The sequence below is a fragment of the Ambystoma mexicanum genome, chromosome 5q, assembly GCF_040938575.1.
Source record: "Ambystoma mexicanum isolate Mex_15411 chromosome 5q, UKY_AmexF1_1, whole genome shotgun sequence".
Lineage (NCBI taxonomy): Eukaryota > Metazoa > Chordata > Amphibia > Caudata > Ambystomatidae > Ambystoma > Ambystoma mexicanum.
In genome coordinates, this window is record NC_090933.1 from 640,256,101 (window position 1) to 640,281,209 (window position 25,109).

Below are 25,109 nucleotides of genomic sequence, written 5' to 3' on the forward strand. Positions count from 1 at the left end.
TTAAACTCTTCTTGTAAGGGCAAGTCATAGTTGCTAATCCACTTACGCAAACCAGAAGACGGCATAAACGGAGTTCTGCAGAAAACCATGGAGTTGAGGGGCGCGCTGGCCTGTTAATCCATCAAAACGAGCAAGATCATTTTCTGCCGCAGTACATGATGTAGCAAGCCTGGCAATGGCAGAAGGTTCAGGAAAAAGTAAATTTTCTGCAGTCTGATAATAGGAAGTAATCTGGGTGACCAGGTTGATAGGCTCAACTGACCTCCAGTTATTCTGATACATTTTAGTAGAGTGATTGGACTGTTCAGAAGTTCCTAGGAGATGAAAATCAAAAGGAACCACATAGTTGTCAGACCCTGTCAGTGAATGGCCGGGAAAGACACCCAATAATTGTGTGGGTGCAAAAATAAGATACAGCATGTGCCCTTTCTCATGGGTAGGGCCCAGCACCAGTTGCTTCAATAGCAGACTATTCATGTCAGCTAGAAAGGAGGTAACAGCCGAATTTGTTTCATCCTTGGCCCATAGATTAACGTTTCTATCGTGCAGGACCAATTCAGAAAAACGACTGAGAAAGGATTTGTCGAAGGATGGCAGACTAAATGGGAGTGATACCAGAAGACACTGACATACCAATGAAGCATTGAATATAATCCTAACCAGCAGGCACTCCATCTCCACATCTACTGACACAGGCAGTTGTGGACAAGTAAATCAAACCCTACATATCAAGGCCACTCCTCCGACCCAGATGCGGCGGATCCCTAGCAACATGGAGAATGGCACAGCCAGGAGGTAGAGCCTGCACTAAATCGGGGTCATGACGGTGCAGAAAGCCACGTCTCACCTATAAATATCAAATCTGTGTCGTGATTTTCAATGAATGTACATATTTCCAGTTTATGTGCAACCATAGATCGAGCGTTGAATAAGCAAGCTTGTGGCAGCCTGCCCAGAGGTTTAACCAGAGAAGGGGCTTGCATATCGACCCACCCGACTGGAAAAATCGTGGTTCCAGGCACCAAAGATAATAAAATAGAGTGTGATAAACCCTGATCAGCAACATGAGGTACCCAGAGCAGACTCCACGCGGACGAGTGCAGACGGGCCGCACTTTGGACTGTCTTCGGGCTGCACTCGGTCGCTGCGCTCCCAGCGACGTCTATGAGTGAGGAGGACTGGAGCGCGAGCACAGCTTGAGCTCGCTGATGGGAAAAGAAGGACCTCATTTTTAAAATGCATGCCAGACCAGCTTAGGAGATTTTAAGTGGATACTCTCGGCAAACAGAGGCCAGTAGAATAGGGGAGATCAGGGGAAATGTGCTTGAACGTAGACACATGGAATGTTCGACTATATGGTGTTTATCCCAGAAAGTTAACAAATATTCCTACGGTCCATGTTTCACCTTCTTCCCCACTTTGTTTAATGTTTTCATAATGTATTTATTAAATGTAATTGGAGCAGTTGTAACACAAATAAAAAACTCAAGGAATTGGTACACATTTTGCGAATAATGTGACCACCATGATCAAACCACTAATTGACTTTGCAAGCTGTTGGAAGCATTTAAGCTTAATAATTTCTTGCTGTAGACATAGAAATCAAGATTGTGGAGTTTTTCTATGGAGAAAACATAAGGTGAGTCTAATTACCCCTCTTTACTTTACTCGGATGCTTCAGAGTGACCAACAATTACCAATTAAACAAATACCATATTGATGTTATTCTTGTTAAACACCATGAACCCGACACATACAAAATTGTTGCCAAAAAAACAGATCAATTTAATTATCAAATCTTACATCTAAAAAGGCACACATTGCCACACATATGTAATATTGCACATTACAAAAATTCAGCAATTCACCGTTAATTAAGAAGGCTTTTTTTATAAAAAGACAAAAAAACAATTAAAAAAATGGAAAAAAACAGGGGGTATACACAACACACAATGTGTAGATGTTATTTGAAAACACTTTGTTTGCAAACAAAATCCCACAATCAATGTAAATGGGTATTTCAGATGACTGTGGACATGTTTCGGACGTTTTTTGTTTCAGACACTGGGCCTCATTACGACCCTGGCGGAAGACCATGGTGCTATTAGCACCATGGTCCATGCCGGTAAGTTACCGACTCCGCCATGGAGAAAGGGGGAATTACCACCCCATTACAAGGTTGGCGGGGTGGTAATTCCCCCTTCCTCCATGGCCCTTCCCCATTCCCATTTTTGCCCCATAGGGCTCAATGGGAATGGGGAAGGCGCTAAGTACGGTGCCGCAAATTGCAGCACCGTAATTAGCACCAAGGTCCCTTTGCGGGTCCCTACTTTAACGGCTGATCTACACCAGCTGTTAAGGTCGGGTCCCGCAAAGGGACCTCGTAATTAGGCGCTAATAGGTTAACGGCGTCGTAGCCTTTTACGGCGCCGTTAACCCATTAGCGCCTGGGTCGTAATGAGGCCCACTATCTCTAGTGTCTTAACTTCTTTCTTTGAATGGGCCATCTTCAGGACACTATTTCTTTATGGAAGTCAACAAAGACTTAGTAGCCCAAGGGTTGATCACCAAGACAAATATATTTCTTTTTTATATAGGATGTAAAGAGGAGCCCAACAAAGTTAGGTGCATCTTTCAGGTATTTGGGCGCGACAAGATTTTCGCAGCATATTTTCACCCACTTGCTTAATACATGTAGAACGGTGAGGCATACATATCCGTGATTCCCCACTGAACATCTACACTGCTCTGCTATCAATTTCTAGTTTTCTGACGACATCCGTCGCAGAAACAGCAGTGAATTGCGGGGATGTGTAACATTAGTCTCACAACACGCGTTTCTCACCGGGATCGAGCGGCACCACTTCCCTCAAATATCAGAGAATCCAAGGCAGTGCCTCCAAACGAGACGTAATCCTGTGCTGTCCCAGCCCTGGCTCACGGAGTCGAATCATCCTAATGAAGGCAATGCAGTCTTGACCCGATAGTCAGGAACTAAAAATAATTCTCCCATTCATGTAGGGAAGTAAATGCAAGCTGCAGTAGAAGTATGCAAAAGCAAAGCCCGGGTCATGGCCATCATTTTATTTATTTATTTTATTGGTCATTTGTAAGGCTCTTTATACAACAGGATTGTGTTTCAAAGCTCTACAACTCTAAATGGGAAAGGAACAGGGGAAATAATAACGAGGGCAACACACAAAAAAGCAACAATAACGTACATACAGTAGAGGTCCAACTAGGCCTTGTGGTATTCGGTCGTGCAAGTGCATTGATGAGAAGTGCAGGGGTGTGGGGTTGGAAAGAGGGAGAAGAGTAGTGGACAAGTGCTGGAGGGGGGCCAGGAGGGAAGTGCTGGGGGGTGCCCAGAGGGGCACCTCAGGCTAAGTGCTAGGACAAGCAGCTCTCAAGGGTGCTATGTGAAGCCACCAGGCAGGGGCCTGCGGGGCGGTGCAGTGGGGGGGTGCTGGTAATGACTAGGAGAAAGGGCCTGAAAGTCTGTGAGATGTGGCCATGAAATGTGGTGTCCTGCAATCCTGTCCTTACGGTCAAAAACATATTTTTCAAGAGCATTCAATTTACCTTCATAAAATCCAATTTCTTTGTGTGCTGGGATAGGGATCTGTGGCATCTAAAATGTTTTGCCTCTTACCCACTATTATTTTAGGAGCATCTTCAGGCAAGAATGAAATAAACCTTGTATAGGACATTGGATATTTTTTTACAGGAATCACTCAGTCAAACGGATACTATTCTTTAGTCTGTTCTCTAAAATAGGTCAGTCGATATTTAGCAGGGCACTGACCTCTATTCATTATGAAGCAAAGGGTCCAATTTATAGAAAAAGTGCATAGACCCCGCAATGTTCTCTGCGTGTAACACCACTTTGCACGTACCTGCACACAAAAGCATGTCATGCGTGATCCACGTGTTTATGGAATTTGTACCGCAAAGTAACTCTAGACACAAGTAGCGGCTGGAATGCCCATGACACCACGCCCCCATGCAAACCTTCCCCTCTACTGCACGTTCTGCTGACTGGCTGCTTGTTCCTCTGAGTCTTACAGGACACCAGCATACCCCACCCACCCCTGTCCAGTCCCCCTGCACTTGCCTGCTGGCCTTCCTGCACTGCCGCCTGGCCTCCCTTGCACTACCGGGTTGTGATTCCCATTGGAGTCCCAGCCTTCCTTGCACTTAATTTAGGGCCCTGTTGCTCTGGGTGCACTTCTTCCCACACCCTCTACCCTATCAATCAATCAAAGCAGATCAAGCCACCTATACCAACCGATGCACCCTCCTTGTCTGCAAAGCCATGCACCCTGGCAATACAGCGTGCCATCTCCCTGCAACCAAGGCAGCACCCCAGCGACACTGCCTAGGGTCCCCGATAACCCATAACTGCCCCCTACAGTATGCGTTGCATGACTCATAACTGAAGTCGGCCCCAGGTAAATCTGTCTGCGAACCCCTGTAAACTATGCTGCACCCCGATAATCTGCATACGTGCATCCCTAACTGCAATCGGAACTGCAACTGCGTGCCCGCATCCCTAAATTCCCTGTCAGAGCTTACCTTTGCATGTTGATTCCTACGCGATTGGGGCTTTACACATGCCTTTATGTGGTGGTGAGCTTTGTGTGCTGATTTCTCAGACGTGACGCTGCACGGTGAGGTCTATGAATACGCTTGTTTTTGCGCAGTGCTGGGCATGCGATTCCCTCATGCAGGGCGTCTCTCGACGTCCACATAATTCCTTGTTGTTCCCCCATTCTGCGTGGGAAATGGGGAATGTGTATGTTCCGCCCCCTGTTTACTTCATTGCATAGTCCCCTGCCACTCTTTGCGAGGGGTCTATCGCAAGTCGCTCAACTACAGGCAGAGACAGGACAGACCTGCGCAAATTATCCTCAAGGACCCGGAAATGCATGCAAAGTTAGTTCCATGAATCGGAGAACAGACATTTGCGTGCTGATTATACTTTGAGAACCCTCTATATAGGTTTTCTACCATTGGCACCCTTGTCAACTGGCTGGCGGACTAGTAAATGCACTGACCATGTATGTACGTGAGACTTTGATAAATGTCATAATATTACAAAAATTTTGAAAAGGAAGGAAAGACTGGTTAAATACAATTCTTTTGTTTTGTTTGATTGGTGGAGCAAACCACCATTGATCAACTGTTGCAAATTCAAGCATCGAGTCTTTGAGGAAATTGATTGGACTACATGCTTAACTGCACAGCATTACATGCTACGTATTCTTCTGCATTATACGAAGTGCATTGCAAATGGGTACAGACGGACAGAAAATCTGTTACGTTTGTGTTGTGGAAACCAACCGTGATGCCTGAACCTAACTTTGGCAATGCACCACCACCCCACCCACATCATGTTACATTGCTTGGGCTGCCAGTCACCCCACCTAGCTCAAGAGAAGACAGCTTGCTATGTACAGTGGACCTTCTCTGATGCGTTTACAAGGCCTGCACCTATGAAGCAGAAACATGGTTCGTGGCAGGCACATTGTAAGATGCTGACCTGCTGCTATTGCTGGTCACTGTGCTTAAGGGTTCTACGGTAATATGCCATTCATGCCTCTTTCCCTCTTTCCATGCCACTTTTGCATTTCATCCTGCAGGCCTCTTCCACCTACTTTCATTTTGTTCGGCTCCCCCCGAAATCCCAGCTACTATGCCATACTCTCTCACTCTCAGAACCCCGTCCTATGCAGAGTCTCTGCCACTGCCTTCCATTTTCTGGGGCGAGGTCACCCCCAAGCGCCCTGGTACTGTTCCACCTCACCACCTGGGTGCCTCCGCTCCCAGAACCACACTGATCCATGACCCCTCCACCCAAAAGGTGGTTTATGCAGAAGTAATGCAGTGCGGGTGTGTCATTGTTACGTGTGTGGCGCGCGTGGTGCGCAACCTCCGGAACGTGCACTGATAACCGGAAACGGTGCTTCAGAACCTAACTTGAGATTCTAAAGCAGAGAGAAGCAGTAGGCGCAAAGCTTAACGTGACATTGTTCGGTGGCGCGTTTGATTTTAGATTGATAATGTTTAATGACATTAACAATTCAAATAAAATAGGATAGCCGGTAGCGACGTTAATGTAATGTGTTTTAATTAAAAACATCAAACACAAATTTGAAATAAATAGCTGTTAATGGTTAGGCTAAAACCTGATGCATGCCAACTGTACTCTACAGAATATAGAGCGCACTCCAGGGTGCTAAAACTTTAACCTTTGCCTGCACATAGGACGTATACATACGTCTGAAAAAACGGCCCTGCATTGCCACTCGAATGTGTATATCTAGGTATCTAGATAGGGGTAGCGGTGTGGTGTGTGTGTGCCCCCCAATTTCCAAGAACCGCAAAGTGTCTTACTATATAAATGGAAAACTGCCAGAGAACGCCCTGCACGCTACTGTCACAGATGCAGAGAGTTATTCAATTGCCCTTTGCAGATTAGATATTACAAGTCTAAAATCAGGCATGGCACGTCATTGCTGCATGTCCATAATGCCAAGCCTGCCTGCTTCCCCTTCACAAATGCAAGGAAGGGAAGAGGCACTAAGCACGTCCGCCGCCCACTGAGACCCTTCTCGTGCAGGGGTGTTGCTAACACAGCTCTTTACAGAGGTATACAACAGTACAGATGCATAACCGAGTGCTTTTCAGAGGTAACAACAGAACAGATATACAGCGGGGGGGTTGGATTCAGAGGGGCCCATAGGAGGGGTATAGGTGTACCGGGTGGCGGGAGGAGCAGGGCAGGTGGCGTCTAGCAAGTCAGGTGGCGCGAGGGGCGATGTAATGGCCTAGGTGTTGAAGAGGAGAGATTTGTTGGGTGGTGGGTCTTGAGTTCTTTTCTGAATTGTAGGATCGTGGAGGCGAGTCTGATGCTGGTTCCATAATCATGGGGCTTAGGCTTGTTTTCTGGTCCCCTCCTTTTTCCAGTGGCGGATTTCAAGTCTGCACGTGTCCTGGCTTCTGGTGGTGCGCTGTCCGCTGGAGATGCTGAGTTTCTCCGCGAGGTAGCTGGATGACTTGTCAGTGCTCTCTCCGGCCATTTATGTCTTCAAAGCCAATGTTTATTCAGTTTGGATTGGTAATTGAATCCCTGAAAAGTGGCATTTTAACCACTTAACTGCAGGAGTGGGCGGAGCCGACAATGATTCCTTATGGGAATTCCGGACGAACATACAATACATGCCAACCCTCCCGATTTAGGCGGGAGGGTCACGAATATTCAACTGAAAATGTTGTTACTTTTTTGTTTCTCCCTTCTAAAATAATAGTAACGCTAATGTAATCCAATGGAAGAATTCAATTGTCCCAATTTCAATGAGACAATCTCCCTCCAAAGTGGTGCAGCATGTTGGCATGTATGCATGCAAGCCCGTATCATTTATATTTCAGGAATAAACAGATTGTATTAATTATACACAGAAATCGGAGGTATTGCGATACTAAGGAACTTATACGATGGCCCTCATTGGGCTTTAAATGCTGGCAGGGATGGCTCAGGGGCAACGTGCTTGTCTTGGAACTAAGAAAATGCCAGCACAGGTTTGAAACCCGGTTCATGCTTAGAGGTTGGACTCGGGCATGAAGTAGCGATATAAGAAGCCAATTTTAACATGTGCGCGGTATGAATCCATGCTTTGGATTTTACGGACTGTAGAAGAAGAAAAAATGCCAGTCAATGCAGGTATTACAAGAACGATGGAGTTCTAAGTGCTGTTGGGAACACATATTGGCAGACAATGCAAATTCGTCTGTTGTGCAGGCGTGCATTTCAAATGGAACACACAATAACATATTTTGGTTTTGTCTATCAGGTTACAATCTACCTTGCCAAAACAGTGCTATGTGGGCCCATTTTAGCGTGATTTTGTAAATGTATAACTGATGGCATATTGCCTGATGGCTGGAAGAGAATTGTGTCAGTATGTGTGGTCAGACATAGAGCGCTTGTTCTTGTGCAGGCCCCATTTTCAGAGTAGCTGATCTTTTCATAATTTTAAATTCACAACTATCTCTTGCTGTTTTAAATTTGTCACGTAGGGTTGTCAATTGGTGTTTCAACGTATGACTTAGACTAGTGAAATGTGCAGTCGCAGGTTTGTCTGATGCTTGTGTTTGACAGTGTGTGAGGGGCGTTCTACATATCCTCCGAGTGTCTGACCTTTTTGCCCGCTTAGAACATGTCACAAATGTTCACATTATTTACACCCCTATGAAGATTTGCCTTCCAATTCCCAAAACGTGTTTCTACGCTAGTCATGTGATGCCCATCCACTTCACATGCGTGAAACCATGTTTGCCTAATTAACAAAGGCCATCCACGTGTGTGCTACCTAGCTGCGCACATTCGGATGCCCTTTGACCCCTCCTGTACATAAAAGTGAGCACTAAGGGGGTGCATTTCGACCCGAATCCTGAATTCACAAACGGTACGTACTTTGAAATGCGCAGAAAGCAAAGCAGCCCCCAGGGTCTGTTTGGGACAAGTACAGGGTGCTCTGCAATGCATGAGATGGTCATTTCTGACTGACCCTTTCATGCATTTCCTTTTTTTAAGTGGAAGAGCTGTGTTCTCAATCACTGATGTTCAATTGCTTTTTTTTTTTTGCTTTTTTTTTCATTTTATTTCATTTAGTTTGTACAAAACTTTTTGAAAAGAGATTTCCCATGCCCCTCCCACAGTGTGTCGGAGAAGTTCCATGGTGTCAACAAGCCGCGAAGAGAAGCTGCTCTATGGGGCTACTTAAAACCAGGTAGCAGCCGCTTCTGGACTCTCAGATCCCATTCGTTCGGCAATGTCCCAGGATGCTTCACAACTTCTCCGACACACCATCGTCTTTGGCCCCACTGTTTATCATCTTTCTTGTCCAGCTTTGAGTAGTATTTCCAGTTTTTGTAGAAAATTTGTTAACCCAAAGATTTCTTTTTCCCTGGGGTTGTGGAATTTGCGCCATAAATCCTCTCCACATAATGTGTCATACTGTAATACCAAGCTTCCTAAGTGAACAGATCTGAGATCTTTCAGACTTTCACAGTACAGTGTGAGGTGTTTGAGAGTCTCATTTTGTTTCTCGCAAAAGCGACATTTAAGCATTGCTGTTACTTTTCGTGCTCTTGTCGCTTGGCTCACTCTTGTGTTGAATAAGTTTAAACGAAATTTCATGTAGGTCATTCTGTGTCGAGCATTGGGTGTCTTTATCAGGTATTGCAGCAGCTGTTTACGGTCTTTGGCTTCAATGGGTGCATCATCAAAGAGCTTATGACGATTTCGCGCGTCCACTGTTAGACACCAGTCCTGTTCCCATAGTTTTTTCTTAACGTGGGTTGGGTTATTTTGCAGTCTAAATTGGTCCGTGCCAAGTTGCGTTAGCTGATTTTTGCAACCAGCTGCCCATCTGCACAGCACAGTTTCAGAGTTGCCTTTGAGCGCTTCCTGTAAGATCTTAAACTGAGGAGTACAGTCGTCTGTGATTATTTTCCGATAGATGGATAGCATGTTCCAAGGCACTCGTGCATGCAGAGAGATAAGGTTTAATTCATATCTGACGCACACACTCGAGATTCCTTTCTGTATGTGCAGGACTCGTCTCCAGTATTGGTTTTCCAACTGTGGCCACAGGGTTGCAGGGGCTCCTAGGGCGCTTTCCGCGCCATAAATGAGCGTTGGAGTGGCTTTTTGGTTATAGTGAGCTAACACTGGTAGCAAGGAAAATTTTCCGAACTTTTTGTTTATGATGACCCCTTGGCATGCTAGTTGTCTGCATTTTTGTATGATGTTCTCCGTCCAGGGTGCATCATTTATGTTGCTGTTGAACCAGACTCCTAAATACTTGGCCTTTTTCACACATCTCAAGTTGTCATTACACAGCCTCCATTTCGGTGCACTTTTGAGGTTCCGTTTATTATTTCTTGTGAGATCTTGGAGGATTATTATTTCCGACTTTGCAGGATTGATTTTCAATTTGTTTACTTTTACGTAACCTTCTAGCGCAGCAAGCTTCCTAGATAGTCCGATTGGGGTTTGGTCCAGTATTGCAATGTCATCTGCATATAACAACCAGCTTACGGTCATCCCATTGATTTTTGGGGGAAATGATGTGACAGCTTCAAGGCTTTCGCCAATATCAGACAGGAATAGGCCGAACAGTGTGGCTGCCAACGGGCAGCCTTGTTTCACACCTCAGTTGCTTTTCCATCCCTCATAGATAGAAACATTTTTTTCTTCATTTATTGCATACTTGCCACCATGATCCATTCCAATCTGTAGGTGTTTATCCAGTCCTGTTTTTTCTTTGCATTCTGGGACATGTAGTTCTACTTTTCCCATTTTAAAAGCGTGACGACAAGTACCAGAACGCACAGAAACAAGAAGCACTGGATAAGCACCTACAGGTTGAAATGGAACATGTTGGCAACTATGTGATTGACATGTCACACTAACATGCCATTTAGTTGGCAGTCATTGTGAAATGTGTGGTGCTGGGAGCCTGCCATTCACTTATGTCAGAAGCATGCTCCCAAAAATAATGCATTTAATGGGGATGACCAGTGCATCGTTGGCGCTGACACGCAGCTGGCAGAAAATGCCCATGTGTTGTAATGTGGAATCTGACATAGTCGAGTTCCAGATGGCAAGCTGGGTTCCTGAAAACAAGGTGGACGGTTGGAGAGAAGGAACGGGGTGCTACCCGTATGTGTGATCTAATGAAATAAACACTTCTTATCTCACTTATAATGCCTGCATCTTCATAACACTGGCAACGAGGGAGGCAACTGAACCCACGCGTGCAGAGCACAATGGGGTGGACCATGTATTGGAAAAACTGTGCGAGGCATGATCAACAGTGACCAAGTTAAAGAGATCAGCTTCCAAAAAGTAGGATACCACTGTCCCCTGCACACCTATGTACTGCTGAAGAACAACTAGTCAGAATGTTTTCATGATCTCCTAAGGATCCACGTTTCATGGAAAAAACTTCAGTAAAACAAATAATTCAATCGAGATTGTATGTATTCCTTTGGTTCTTCTTTATACTATACAGTTGGGCTAACGCGTTTCGAGATAGTGATCCCTTCATCAGGAGCAAATTGTGATATCTGTTAAATAATATATATACTATAGAGTTCATTGTATTCTCAATTTAAATACAAAACCATGGGAGATATATTACAGCTTATGAATGTAAGACAGCCTGACGACAATAATCATATCTATACAGTATAAACATTAAAGAAGAGTCTTTAAGTGTTCTCAATCAATACTATGCAGTATACCAATGTAATGTATATTATCATCAAAATAAATAGCCACATCATCAAAGTAAATAGCCAATGCCAAGAAGTTAAGCCAATAAATGACTATGTTCACAAATAGAACCAAACGTATTACCTGTAAATAGAGTCACTAATGAGAATAATCTAATAGGAAAAAGTAGAAAAATAATAGAGAAATATTTGAGGAAGAAAGTTTAAGAAACCTGTAGTTGTTGTGCGACAATATATGGTGACAAAGAAAGTACCTGAAGAGTGATCAAATCTGTCCCAAATGTTTTGTAAATCGTGGAGGGCAGAGCAAATCTTCCAAAGCTGTACATAATAAGTCAAGTAAACGCGGGTAATGATTATACCATGTAAAAGTATGGGGCAAGCTAATGGCAGATGAATAATAAGCCAATAATCCACACAGTATGGATAAAGCACTTACCAGATAAAGAGTAATAGCCCTACATGTGGTGAGATTCTCACCGCATAGAATGCTGAAAGAAAGAAATAAAATGGCAGAGAGGCGTCACAGTGATGGGGTGACGGCATGGCGTCATAACGTAATGGCGTACTAGTATAGTTAATGTTTGTTAATTTGGTTGGTCCCCCAATCCCCTTCGTTACAACAGTTATTTACTACCTATTACCCACACACCCCTACCCCTTATATCGCTTTACCACCCACTCCCCATATTTTTCAATGAGTTTTTCAGCCACAAATCGGTGGCAAAAAACCTGGCGATGAATGAACACCATACTGTATAACCATATACCTTCAAGTTATGCTAAAATGTGTTTTGTAATGTGGAAACCAACATAGTCAAGTTTCAGACTACATGCTGGGTTCTGAACGGCAGGGTCGACAGTCTAATGAAATAGACACGTCTTATCCCACATATAACGCCTTCTTCCCCATAACACCAAATCACATTTTTGAACAAGGTGGCCGCACATTTCCAAAAAATTCTGCGTAAAACATATGTTTAGAGCGGGCCCAATCGGTTGAACCAGATTGGTAGATGCGCTGGTAATGGAGAATTCTATTTTGAAGTTTTCGTCATATGTAAATTATGTAAGATTATTCAATGTGTGAGTGAGGGTGGGCCTCAAGTTCAGTTGTGATGTGCCTCCGCTTTTGTGGGTTATTTGGTTGGCTAAAGTGGAGCTTGTGGGAACACTTTCGCTCAGCCTTTCATCTTCCTGAAATGTTGCGTGCACGTTCACAGGACTCTTGCGCAGAACTTGCATGCGTGGGTGATAGGTGCCCACCCAGGGAGCACAATCATTGTTCTGGTTTTGTTTGTACCATTGTAGTTAATTTCTACATTCTGTGGATCTGGTCACCCACAATCCTGCAGTTCAGGTGTTCCCTCTAGAGCGCACGTGTCTGCTGTTCCTTTCCTATTATGTGTGAAATCCTATTTTGTTGTGCAGCATTGTTTGAATCAATGTGACCGGTGCCATATTTGTTAGATCAAGAAGTTCTCATGTTTTGTACTTTTGAATTTCAGCTACCCTGCCAGCTTGACTGGCAAGTACGTCTGTTAATAGTCTGTCGTTTCTCTCTTTATTTCAGGACAGTTTCCCAGCTCGTTTTGGAGGCGTCCATTTTGTCAATCAGCCGTGGTACATCCATGCGCTCTACACCATAATCAAACCATTCCTGAAAGACAAGACCAGGAAAAGGGTAACTTCAAGTACACCTTTTAAATCTTTTGACTTGATTACAAACACCCCAGGTTGTGATCTCTTTTGACTGCTCTTCTTAACTGCATATGCCACTGATGACAAGTACAGACAGAGTATATTTTACTCTCCGTTGCACGGATGGAAATAAAAAGAGGTGGTAGTTGAATCAGTAATTGAGTAAATGTTCATTGTTTTCCGATGCAGAATCTTCTCGTAGTGCAGGGGACAATTTAAATGTGTCCGCATAATTGAGCGAATTTGTACATTTTACAAAATTGTAATATATGACTTCATTTTCCTATTAGCTTGTGGAAAAAGTGCTGAAGAGAAAATGATGCAAAATGAAATTTCTATGATTTTTTGTCAGCAAAATAAATGGAACACTCAAGTAAAGAGTTTTCACTTAGTTTGTAAAGCAAACACACAGCAGCAGCCCTTTTTCTGACTTTTGTACAGTGAGTTTGCAGGTTTTGAAAACCGTATATCTTATTTTTGTGGACTATGTTTCTTGCTAATGTGCAATATACATTGTTTAATTTCTCCAAATGTAGCCACTTTTGGGACATCGGCAGAATTTATTGCAAAACTACGCAAAATTAGCAAAAGGAAAATTGCCCAACATGCAGGGCTTGATTTACAAAGCGTTTTCAATGGGATGTTCCCACTCAAAAACGCTTTTTTAAATCCGGTCCACAATATTTAGGTCACGGTGGAGGTTTGTTGTTCAGCTATAGAACTGAGAACTGTCAATATTCTTCTATAAGTAAGAAAATGTATGTCTGATTCAGCTCATTTGTTTAACTAATAGTCCACTTGTTTGCCTCCGAGGAGGCACCACAGCGCTAGTAGAAAGTTGTGAAAGGTTTAACGTGTAAAACAGTATAGCATAAAAATACAGTATAGCACAATAAAATATGTATGGCACAATAAAACAGATTAGCACAATAAAAGCAGTATAGCATAAAAAAACAGTATAGCACAATAAAAACAGTATAGCACCATAAAAGCAGTGTGGCACAATAACACAGTATAGCACAATAAAAACAGTACAGCACAAACATGTATAGCACAATAAAAATAGTATAGTACAATAAAACAGTACAGAACAATAAAAACAGTATAGCACAAAAAAGTATAGCACAATAAATACAGTATAGCATAAAAAACAGTATAGCAAAATAAAACGGTATAGCACAATACAAATATAATAGCACAAAAACAGTATAGCATATTAAAAATAGTATATAACACAATAAAAGCAGGGTGGCACAATAAAGCAGTATAGCACAATAAAAACAGTATAGCATAAAAAAACAGAATAGCACAATAAAACCGTACAGCAAAATAAAACCAGTATGGCACAATAAAACAATATAACACAATAAAAACAGTATAGCACAAAAATGTATAGGGCACAATAAAACAGTATAGTACAATAAAAACAGTATAGCACAACAAAGTATAGCGCAATAAAAACAGTATTGCACAATAAAAGGCGTATGGCACAATAAAACAGTATAGCACAATAAAAAACAGCATAGCATAAAAACAGTGTATTAAACAGTATGGCAGTATGGCAGAATAAAACAGTACAGTACAATAAAAACAGTATAGCACAATAAATACAGTATAGCATAAAAAACAGTATAGAAAAATAAAACGGTATAGCACGATAAAAGCAGTATGGCCCAATAAAACAGTATAGCACAATAAAAAGGCAGAAACAGTATTTAACATTATATTCCATGGTATCAGAAAACAGAAAACCAATACATGCTGAGCAGGAAAGTGTAACAACAGAGGGGGTTATCCATGGGCGGATCTGAGCTCCAGAGTAATAGTCCCTTAAGGCACATGGAGCCCCCCTTCAGAAGAAGAACCCCTGATGGGGCATGTAAGATAAAGGCCTGAGGAGGACAGGTAACCCCCAGGAGGTAGTACAGTCACTGTGATCTACACCCAGGTGTCCTCTGAGTCACAGCAATAGCATGATGGCCAGCTGGAAAGATGATCGAGAGAAGCGTGCCGTCCTGGCCCTTTCACACTTCCCAAAGATCTCAGGGGAGGTCGCACAAAGGTTGTTAAAAGCTGGACACTGTTAATTCCTTCAGCCACCAAGATCTCATATGGGCCTCACCTCCCCCATCAGCACAAAGACACCCACAGAAAGTAGTGCGCCTGCATTTGACCCCTGATGCTGCCTGCAATTGTCATCAGGCAGATATTCCGGCAGCCCCTAGGAATGAAGGCCTGCATGGCCACAAACCCAGCCCCTATGAATGAAGGCCTGCATGGCCAGAGCCCCAGCCCCTATGAATGAAGGCCTGCATGGCCAGAGTCCCAGCCCCTATGAATGAAGGCCTGCATGGCCAGAGCCCCAGCCCCTATGAATGAAGGCCTGCATGGCCAGGGCCCAAGCCCCTATGAATGAAGGCCTGCATGGCCAGAGCCCCAGCCCCTATGAATGAAGGCCTGCATGGCCAGAGTCCCAGCCCCTATGAATGAAGGCCTGCATGGCCAGAGTCCCAGCCCCTATGAATGAAGGCCTGCATGGCCACAAACCCAGCCCCTATGAATGAAGGCCTGCATGGCCAGAGCCCCAGCCCCTATGAATGAAGGCCTGCATGGCCAGAGTCCCAGCCCCTATGAATGAAGGCCTGCATGGCCAGAGTCCCAGCCCCTATGAATGAAGGCCTGCATGGCCACAAACCCAGCCCCTATGAATGAAGGCCTGCATGGCCAGAGCCCCAGCCCCTATGAATGAAGGCCTGCATGGCCAGAGTCCCAGCCCCTATGAATGAAGGCCTGCATGGCCAGAGTCCCAGCCCCTATGAATGAAGGCCTGCATGGCCACAAACCCAGCCCCTATAAATGAAGGCCTGCATGGCCAGGGCCCCAGCCCCTATGAATGAAGGCCTGCATGGCCAGAGTCCCAGCCCCTATGAATGAAGGCCTGCATGGCCAGGGCCCCAGCCCCTATGAATGAAGGCCTGCATGGCCAGAGTCCCAGCCCCTATGAATGAAGGCCTGCATGGCCAGGGCCCCAGCCCCTATGAATGAAGGCCTGAATGGCCAGGTCCGTAGCCCCTAGGAATGAAGGCCTGCATGGCCAGGTCCGTAGCCCCTAGGAATGAAGGCCTGCATGGCCAGAGCCCCCGCCCCTATGAATGAAGGCCTGCATGGTCAGAGCCCCAGCCCCTATGAATGAAAGCCTGCATGGCCAGAGCCCCAGCCCCTATGAATGAAGGCCTGCATGGCCAGAGTCCCAGCCCCTATGAATGAAGGCCTGCATGGCCACAAACCCAGCCCCTATGAATGAAGGCCTGCATGGCCAGGGCCCCAGCCCCTATGAATGAAGGCATGCATGGCCAGAGTCCCAGCCCCTATGAATAAAGGCCTGCATGGCCAAGGCCCAAGCCCCTATGAATGAAGGCCTGCATGGCCAGGGCCCCAGCCCCTATGAATGAATGCCTTCATGGCCAGGGCCCCAGCCGGGAACTTCGGCATACCATCCGCCCTCCTCCCATAGTCTGCCAGAATGACTTTGGTGCTTGGCTCTTACATTCTTTCTCTACATGTATGATATGATATGATATGATATGGCATTTGTAACGCTCCCATACACAAGTGTTTCAAAGTGCAATGAGGCAAGGAAAGGGGAACAGAGGGAGGACAGAGACAACGATCTTACTAGGCCAAGTGGCATTGAGATAGCACAAGTGCAGGGGAAGGGGAGGGTCAAAGTGCCAGGGGAAAGAGGAGGGGCAGTGCTGTACATGAGATCAAAACAATAACAAGAAGTGCGGCCAGCAGGTGGCAAGTGCAAGGGTAAGTGCAGACAGCAGGTGTCCAAAAGTGCAGGTAAGGGGACTGTAGGGTTACAGACCCAAGTGCAAGGGTGGCAGTGCGGGTGTGCAACTGCTTGGGTAGGGACCTGGGCCAAAATCAGAGGGTAGCCAGGTGACTGGTGCAGTATCAGACAGGAAATCAGCAAGAGAGAGGAAGAGATAAGGCAGAAGCAAAGAGGAAGGTCTTGAGATGCTTCCAAAACTGGAGATGGTTCTCCTCAAGTTTCAGAGAGGCAGGGAGGCTGTTCCAGAGAGAGGCATTAGCCTAAGAAAGAGATCTACCACCAACTCGTTGCTTGGAGAAGCGACGTACCCTGAGGGAGTTGGAGGTGGAGGAGCAAAGAGCTCGAGTAGGAAAGTATTTATGAAGAGTGAGTTGGAGGTTTTGAGGCCCCAAGACCCAGGACCCAAGCCTGATGTATAGATCAGATCCATCATGGCTATTCACAAAAAGCTGGCATGTTGGCGGGCTTCATCATTCCTCATTTCCTACTCATGCACAGTTTTCTCCACACATGTCATGTGACTGTCAGCCGAGTGCAGCCTCAGCTTCCCACATTAGTATTGGTATTGAACCCCATTGGCCTGCGCCTCACAAACAAGTGCTACTTGCATTGTTGTTTGAAATTGCCAATGGTAGCCAGCAAATGGACATCAGATGTGAAAAGTTGATTCAAATATTGGACATGATGACCCACTCAAAGCAGTGTTTACCTGGGCATTGCATGGCATTCATTTCTGGATCGCATCTAAGCTATCCCGGTTCTCTTTCCTGGTAGCATATGGTCACCAGAGTGCGCTCCTAGACATCTTGCTGAGCCCTTTTTTTTTAGCAACATTACAAGCCCATTCTTATCAAAAGATAATCTTACAGAGGTGTAAGCAGTTTTGTACAAGATGGATGGCTTGATGTGTCAAGTGCACGTCAAAGCAAGAACAACATTTCCAATATTGCTGCCAAGAGGCCACCGAATTAGCAAAAGTCACGCTATATAGGTCAACATTACATTAGATGCTTAGAGAACAGTTAAAATGTCCTTTGCCCCAACTCTTTTTAGTTTGGCCTATTAGGTGGTGCTTGCACCACCTATAAGCCAACACTATTGCATTAGCCTACATATAGGGAGAAATGGCATATGAGGAACGATACACAGCTTGTAGGTGTTGTTTGGTATTTACCCTTCCATTGACTGCCCATAACCATGCTGACCCCTATGGCTATTCTCACCCAGTTTCTGCCCCCCCCCCCAAAACACCTCCTAATGGGAACTCTTAAACTTTTATCAAGCCTTTCCATCAAACTGTGCACTCGAAATGCATGCCAGTGTTTTTTCAAAGCAATCTTCTGAGAGTTAATGACTTAATTGGAGCTGTGAGACATCTAGTGCTCTAATAAAAATGTCTTAAGCAAGTCTGCCTTTAACCACTTAATTTATAAGCACCATGTGTGCCCTTCACTGAGAGGTTTTGCTAAAGATAAGAAGTTTTGGCTTGTGTATAGGTATTGGGCATTTGCCAAAAATTGCTATTAGATGCCCAGGTATTCGCACCATTTTACACCTGCTACCAACAATGGACATTGAATACCACCATGGCAATGCCTGGCAAGTGCTTTGCCCATAACAATTGGGGTGTGGGTGGTCACTGCTGTGTATATAATCGTTTATAGAGACAGTAAAGGAAAATACTCTTATTCACTGGGGTGCAAACCCACAAAACATGCCCCGTAAATGGCACATAAACAATACCGAAGGCAAGACCTAGGCTTTAAAGCCATCGGTGAGGATTGCACACCCCGCAAACCATATAATAATGCAATGATAAATACTTCATTAGTTTAGTACTAATAACATTCAGCAATCCGTTTCAAGTGGTAAAAGATGTCCATCTTAATGAACCCTGGTAGCAGATGACCATGGCCAATGCCTTTTGGACCATGCGGGACCTTCATCAGGGCGATGTCTGCTCCAGCCTAACTAGTATGGTCATAACCACACATTCAAAGGTTCTTCCAAGACCTTCACACCAAGGTAAACGATCTCAGGCCAGAGTCAATCTGGCTCAAATATTGTGTTGTAGTCCTCTACTCTGAAGAGAGCCGTATGTGCACACATACAAATGTATCATTGCATCAGTATATAGTTTGTAGGGCGTGCAATCCTCACCGAAGGCTTCAGAGCCTAGGTCTTGTCTTAAGTGCCTTGTCCATGCCTACGCAGAAGCCTAAACTGTTGGTATTGCCAATGCGTGTTTTCCTTCTTCCCACCGCCAGCCTTCCCAGCCTGATGGCTTACTACCCTTTTGTTTCTTGTCCTGCGTGCTCATGTCTCTGTCAGTACTATTCTCAATGGGCGATGGGTTCATTTTCCTTATCATATCGCTTTCTCGCATGCAGGCCTCTATCAACCCTTGAGTCCAGGGTCCTTAAAAAAATTGGGTCTGTGCACATGCTCGTCCTTGGTCCTTTTAGACCTGGTTGGCCGCCTTTTGGTTTACACACAGTCTTACAGGGCTTAAGTGTGACTGCGCACATCCAACTCTACTCTTGTATCCGTATTTGTGGGCGGAGGGAGGAGCTACTTTATACGCTGTATATGTGTCTGTATCCTTGATAAGAGAAATAAAATTGCTTTGCTACATAGAGCGCGTATTCGTGTCACGGTTGTTTATTCCTGTGGTACGAATACACCCATTGCAAAATATGTAAATAAGTACGGTGCTAGAAGAAATGCAAGTGCTAACAAATGAAATCTTGCTGCTTTAGGGACAGCGAGTGTGCGACTGGTTCACAACACTTTTTAGGAGGACGTTAGATTCCTGAGTAATATAATAAAATATGCACACATAAACTATGTCTGAAGCACATACCTAAAAAACTCTCCCATACCATACGGCGTAACCTTCACTGGCTCCCTGTGGCCAAACGCATTCAATTTAAATCCTTCTGCCAGGTCCATCGTGCCTTCTACGGCCTTGGGGCAGAATATTTGCAAGCCAAATTTCGCTGCTATATTCCAGCCGATCCCTGTCGAGTCCTGATTCCTCGCATTAAATACTCTCGTATTAGAGGTCAGTCCTTCTCTGCTGCCGCTGCCAAAACTTTGAAACTCCCTCCCCTTGATAATTCGCTCCATGGAGAATCATCAGTCATTTAGCAGGTCTTTAAAGGCTTATTTGTTTTAATTACTCTTTGCACCTCCTCTGTTTTCCTGTGCCTGTCTGTAACTTGGGCCAAGATGCCGTTGGGCGTACGTTGCGCTATATAAATTCTCATAACATAACATTAAAAAATTGTGGCACTGAAGCCAACCTATGCAAGCTCAGCGGATATTATGCACAGATAAATGCTAAGTGCATCCGCATAAATTGGCCTCAAACAGAAAAGATCAACAGTCAGAAAGGACCAGGGAGGAAGCAATGCAAATGAGGAGAAGGCCGAGGCTGTCATAACTGCGTGCCCTTGGCAAGGCATGTTCGACACATTTCTGAGTGGTTAGGAGACGCGCACTGAAAGGTGAACTGCTCGGGGCGGCAAGGAGGTTAGAGAGTCTTACTGCTACTCCAGAGCATATCAGGGATTTACTACAGGTCGCCGAATGTTGTTTTTTCTCAATGTGAAACTGTTTTGAAGGCTTTGACAGTGCATGGGCGCTTGAAGCAATGGATCTACTTAGCAGAAGTGAGACCGCGTAATGGACTGAAATATCACCAACGGTAAATACCTCTCAGCCCAGAATACCACTGCGCGTGCGCGGGGCTGAAACCTCAGCAGTATTGCAATTATGAAACTATCATTGACAGGATTAACAGGATTAATGGATCTACTTAGCAGAAGTGAGACCGCGTAATGGACTGAAATATCACCAGTGCTAAATACCTCTCAGGCCAGAATACCACTGCGCGTGCGCGGGGCTGAAACCTCAGCAGTATTGCAATTATGAAACTATCATTGACAGGATTAACAGAAGCGCTAAAGAAATACTGCCTATTAAACTCCCATTTTCCTAGTCGGATGGCTCCAAGATGGCTGGGAACATCAAGCATAGGCCTGCCTAAGTGTGCTCCCAAGTTGGGGGTGATTGTTGCTCCAATGAATGTCGAGGGCTTCCTCTAAACTGTCTTTTCCCAGCAATTGTGGGGTTCTCTCATAGCAGTCATTTTGGCCAGTGCATTTTCTTACAACTTCTTGTGTAATTCGATGTAATCCATTGGATTATCTTTCATCACTTGATTTTATTTTCGCATGGCAATTTAACATTCACATCAATCTATCTTCTCATGACATGAATTTGCTTTTAGACAATTACTTCAACACCACCATATGTTTTATGGCATGGGAAAAGTCACCAAAAGTCGCGGATAACATTATTTCACACAGTCCACAATTCTGTATTTAACGTGTACTCACACAATGGAAAAATGGATTCTCAGTTCAGTGCATGTGTCACACCAGAGTCCAAAGTTCTACATTTAGCAACTTTTCCTTCATACAAGTTATTACAAATGTCACTTTGGTTTGTTTTGCTGGGACTTTAATGAGCAAGATTGGTGTAAATGTTCTCATGATCCTGTCATCGTCTAGTCTCATATGGGAGGGGAATGCTTGCTTGTTCAACACATGTTTCACAAATTATCAACGGGTCAAGGAGGTGGAACCCCAATCCGCTCGTCTTCTTCAGCACACAATCTGTATAGTGGTTACATGTCTTTATAATGAATAATTTTTTTATAACAAATGCTCATATAACGAAAAGGTTATAACGACAAAACAACACATTTTTTTTCTTTTTTTTTCTTCTTTTTTAGAGGGGTAGGCCCCCAAACTCCTGTTTCCCACCACTAAAAACCCACCCCAACAGTTTCCCCACAAGATGTAACTCTTTCCCCCACCCCCACATACATGTTTGTTATGTTTTTCGTTATAAAATGTTCGTTGTATGTGCATTCTACATACAATTTTCGTTACAAAGACTGTATACCCTGCATAGAGGTACTTGTTCTCCCATAGCTGATAGGCTGTTGACTATTTTGCAAGAGCTCATCTTTTTTCTGAAATCTGTCGAATTAATTAAATAGATCCAAACAATTTCCAGAAACGGTATTGCTCTGCCATTATTGACCCCTCTGATCAGCAGTTGTGCTATTATTAAATTCGATTGCAATACTTTATTTCAGATCACTGAGCCTTTAAAAGTAGCACACACTTGAAACACTTAAATATATACAAAATTGAATATTAAAATCAGAAATCTCCCCTTCGTAATTTGTAAAAACAAAATCAAAAATAGAATTTTTAAAACAACCCTTCATAGTCTTGTAATATGTCACACAATTGCAAATTCAGGATTCAGAGTTTATATCAAATATCAATTATGTTGAATCCATGAATTAGACCTTATTAATAGAAAATAACAACCATTACTAACGTAATTTGGCACGGTATAAATCACATCCAATAAATTCGAATTTGTACATAATTCCTCGACTGCTATTAAGGTGCTGACACCATGATTATTTAAAAAAATCAAATTTCTGCATCTAAAATAGTCCTAGTGATGGCAAGAAAAAAGAGAATGTTGCAATGTTTCTATATCAATACGACAAAAAGGACAAAAAACAGAAATAGCTTTGGCCCACCGTGCTTGAACCGAGGCAATGAATGGGTAAGGTGCCCAATCTCAATCTGAGATATAAATATCTTACATAAGGTCCCAGAGTCCTGTTTAATTGTCATATATGCAAGTCCTGTGAAGAAGCCCATACAGTTAATTATCTTTTTGCCTAGCGACCACTCAATCAACGCCTCTATGATTGTTTACCTTCTGAGGTAATAAAAGTTGGATTTAACCCCAGATTCTCTTGATTAAGAAACTTCAGAGCGGTCTTGATGTGACCGATTCAAGGGCTTCTAAGTGCTCAAAGCCACCCCTAAACATCAAATAGAGCCTCTCTATATTTAATCATGCTGTCATTCGACCACAAACCCACCCAATTAAAGTGTTCCATGTCATTTGGCCAACAGGAATTCCTTCGAAGTAGTTAACTTCAAAGGAATTCCGCAGAAAAACTCATCTAATTTCCTTTTTTTTAATTTGGGGTTTCCCTCCTAAACCCACCTTTTCCTATACTAGGCTCCCACCCAATTTAACCCCTTACTCCAACCCCCTATATAATTCAATTCGTTTTTCGGCAGAATTCCTTCAAAGTAAATTACTTTGAAGGAATTCCTGTCGGCAAAACAACGGTATATGAATAAAAGAACTGTTTTTGGGCAATATGATCTTCAATCGAGGTTAAACCAAGTTCCAGATGCAGAGGGACGTTTGGTGGGCTGAAAGAGAGAGCAATCAGTTGTGTAAGGTATACCTGTTTAGTCTTAATTAGGTTCACTATTCTACAACATTCCCAAAGTGCTGCCCAGCAACAGAAGACTTTGGTCTATATACTTCCAAAGCTGGGGCAAGAGTTTTGTTCCCAAAAGATTTGGAAAAGCCAAGGACTGCGGCCTATCAGGTTGCACGACCGCAGGCTGAAACCTCTGATCTCAGCCGTGTTCCACGGAACCCGCAGGCTGTCTTCCCTGCCCCAGGCTGCTATCTCTTCCCCACCCTCCTTTTCCTTTAAAAAAAGCTACTTTTTAACACCCCCCTCCTCAGCCTGATTTACCTGATTGTTGCGGCGGTGGCACCTGCCGCCAAAGCAACAGCTTGTATTCTTTTTGCTTTTCCGGCCACTATAAAAATGGAAGAGGGGCTCCGTACAGAGCCCTGCCTTCCACAACCATGGTGGCCATCTTACATTACATTACATTTGTTAAGCGCACTATTGACCCTTAGGCATAAAGGCGCTGACAAACAAAAAGACATATAGCACAAAAGAGGGCAGGCTTAGAGATGAAAGATCATAAGATCTTGGAAAAGTATTTTCATTAATTGAACAGAACTCGCGCAGCGTCCCATTCAATGAATGAAAATACTTTTTTAGCACCTTGCGTTACCGCTTTGGTAACCCGGGGCGCTAATAGCATTAGTAACACGTTCCACGGGCTATACCAGGGATAAATGTCCCAGTGCCCCTGTTTACCGCCCTCACTTCGCTTGGCCCATTAACTCAGGATGCCGGGCCTTTTACCCCTGGTTTAGCCCGTGGAAAGCCTTACTAAGGCATTAGTAAACCTGCCCTGTAGGTCATTTATAGAATTACCTTGTTGTATCCACACCTCTTAAGTAGTCAATACTGTTTACCTATATATCTTTCCTCTCGAGCCAAGTAGAGAAATTGACCTGTAGATTCCAGGATATCTTCTGACCCTTGTTATATATTGGGACAATTTCTTCAGGCGTCAAAGATTCTGATACCAACCCTAATGTGGTTATTGAATTAAAAAGCAACAAAAGGTATGGTGCCCATACAGATCTCTCATCGTTGAACAGCATAGACTTAACAGAGAGATTAAACACTAATGGTTCACATTCCAATAATTTGTTAGAGTCGATACCAATCTTTAACTCTGAATTATCTAAAAAGGAGAATCGATCTTCCTTATATAGTGATAATTATATGTCCCATCATGGATCATTTCTGAAAAAGTCTTACTATATCCCTCATAGTAAACGCAATAGTAAGACTTGCCACCACAGTTTTTTTGCAACTTTTTTCTGTTCAACCAATGACTTGTATTCACTTCTAATTCTTATCACTGCCCTGTCTCCTATGTGATCGCTAGAGTTTAGAGTTTTCATCAAGTCTGTCAAATGATATCATCTTACAATATGGCATTATGCTGATGTGGCTAAAGATGCCTTAATTTAATTGTTATATCCAATTACATTATCCTGATGGAATTAGAAATAAACCTTAAACCTGTTTTGGGGCCAGGAAGTCCTGATTTTACAGTGTGATCCATGTGTTTTCTTCGTGGTGTGTTTTGTATACAAACTCCACATCTAACCTTTGAGGTTGTGATTCACTTTTATTGCTGCTACTTCCTGACAACAAATAAGCAAATTATATTCCCACTGTTGGCTATAGTCATGGTCAAGTAGTCCACTTTGTTGACTACATGCGCCCCTGTCTCACTGCTCTCTTACTTTAAGTCTACAGCGATCATCTCCCTTGGGGGCCTAACCCATCATGCAGTTTGTTCTGTAGCAACCTCTCTTCATCTGCTACCAACCTATTTTATGTTGTCAGTGTTCCCTGGACCTCAGGCATGTCATATGCACCCCAAGCACCATGGTAAAAGTAGTTTCTCTGTTAAACGCCTGTCCC

At 43.8% G+C, this 25,109-nt stretch overlaps 1 protein-coding gene across 1 annotated transcript in view; it reads left to right on the forward strand.

Moving 5' to 3' along the window:
- The window catches only part of CLVS1 (clavesin 1), a 973,486-nt gene that overhangs the window by 640,690 nt on the left and 307,687 nt on the right, over positions 1-25,109 (forward strand). The window contains exon 4 of the mRNA XM_069621099.1: positions 12,878-12,988. Coding sequence (XP_069477200.1) covers positions 12,878-12,988 — 111 coding nt within the window. The remainder of the gene's footprint in view (positions 1-12,877; positions 12,989-25,109) is intronic.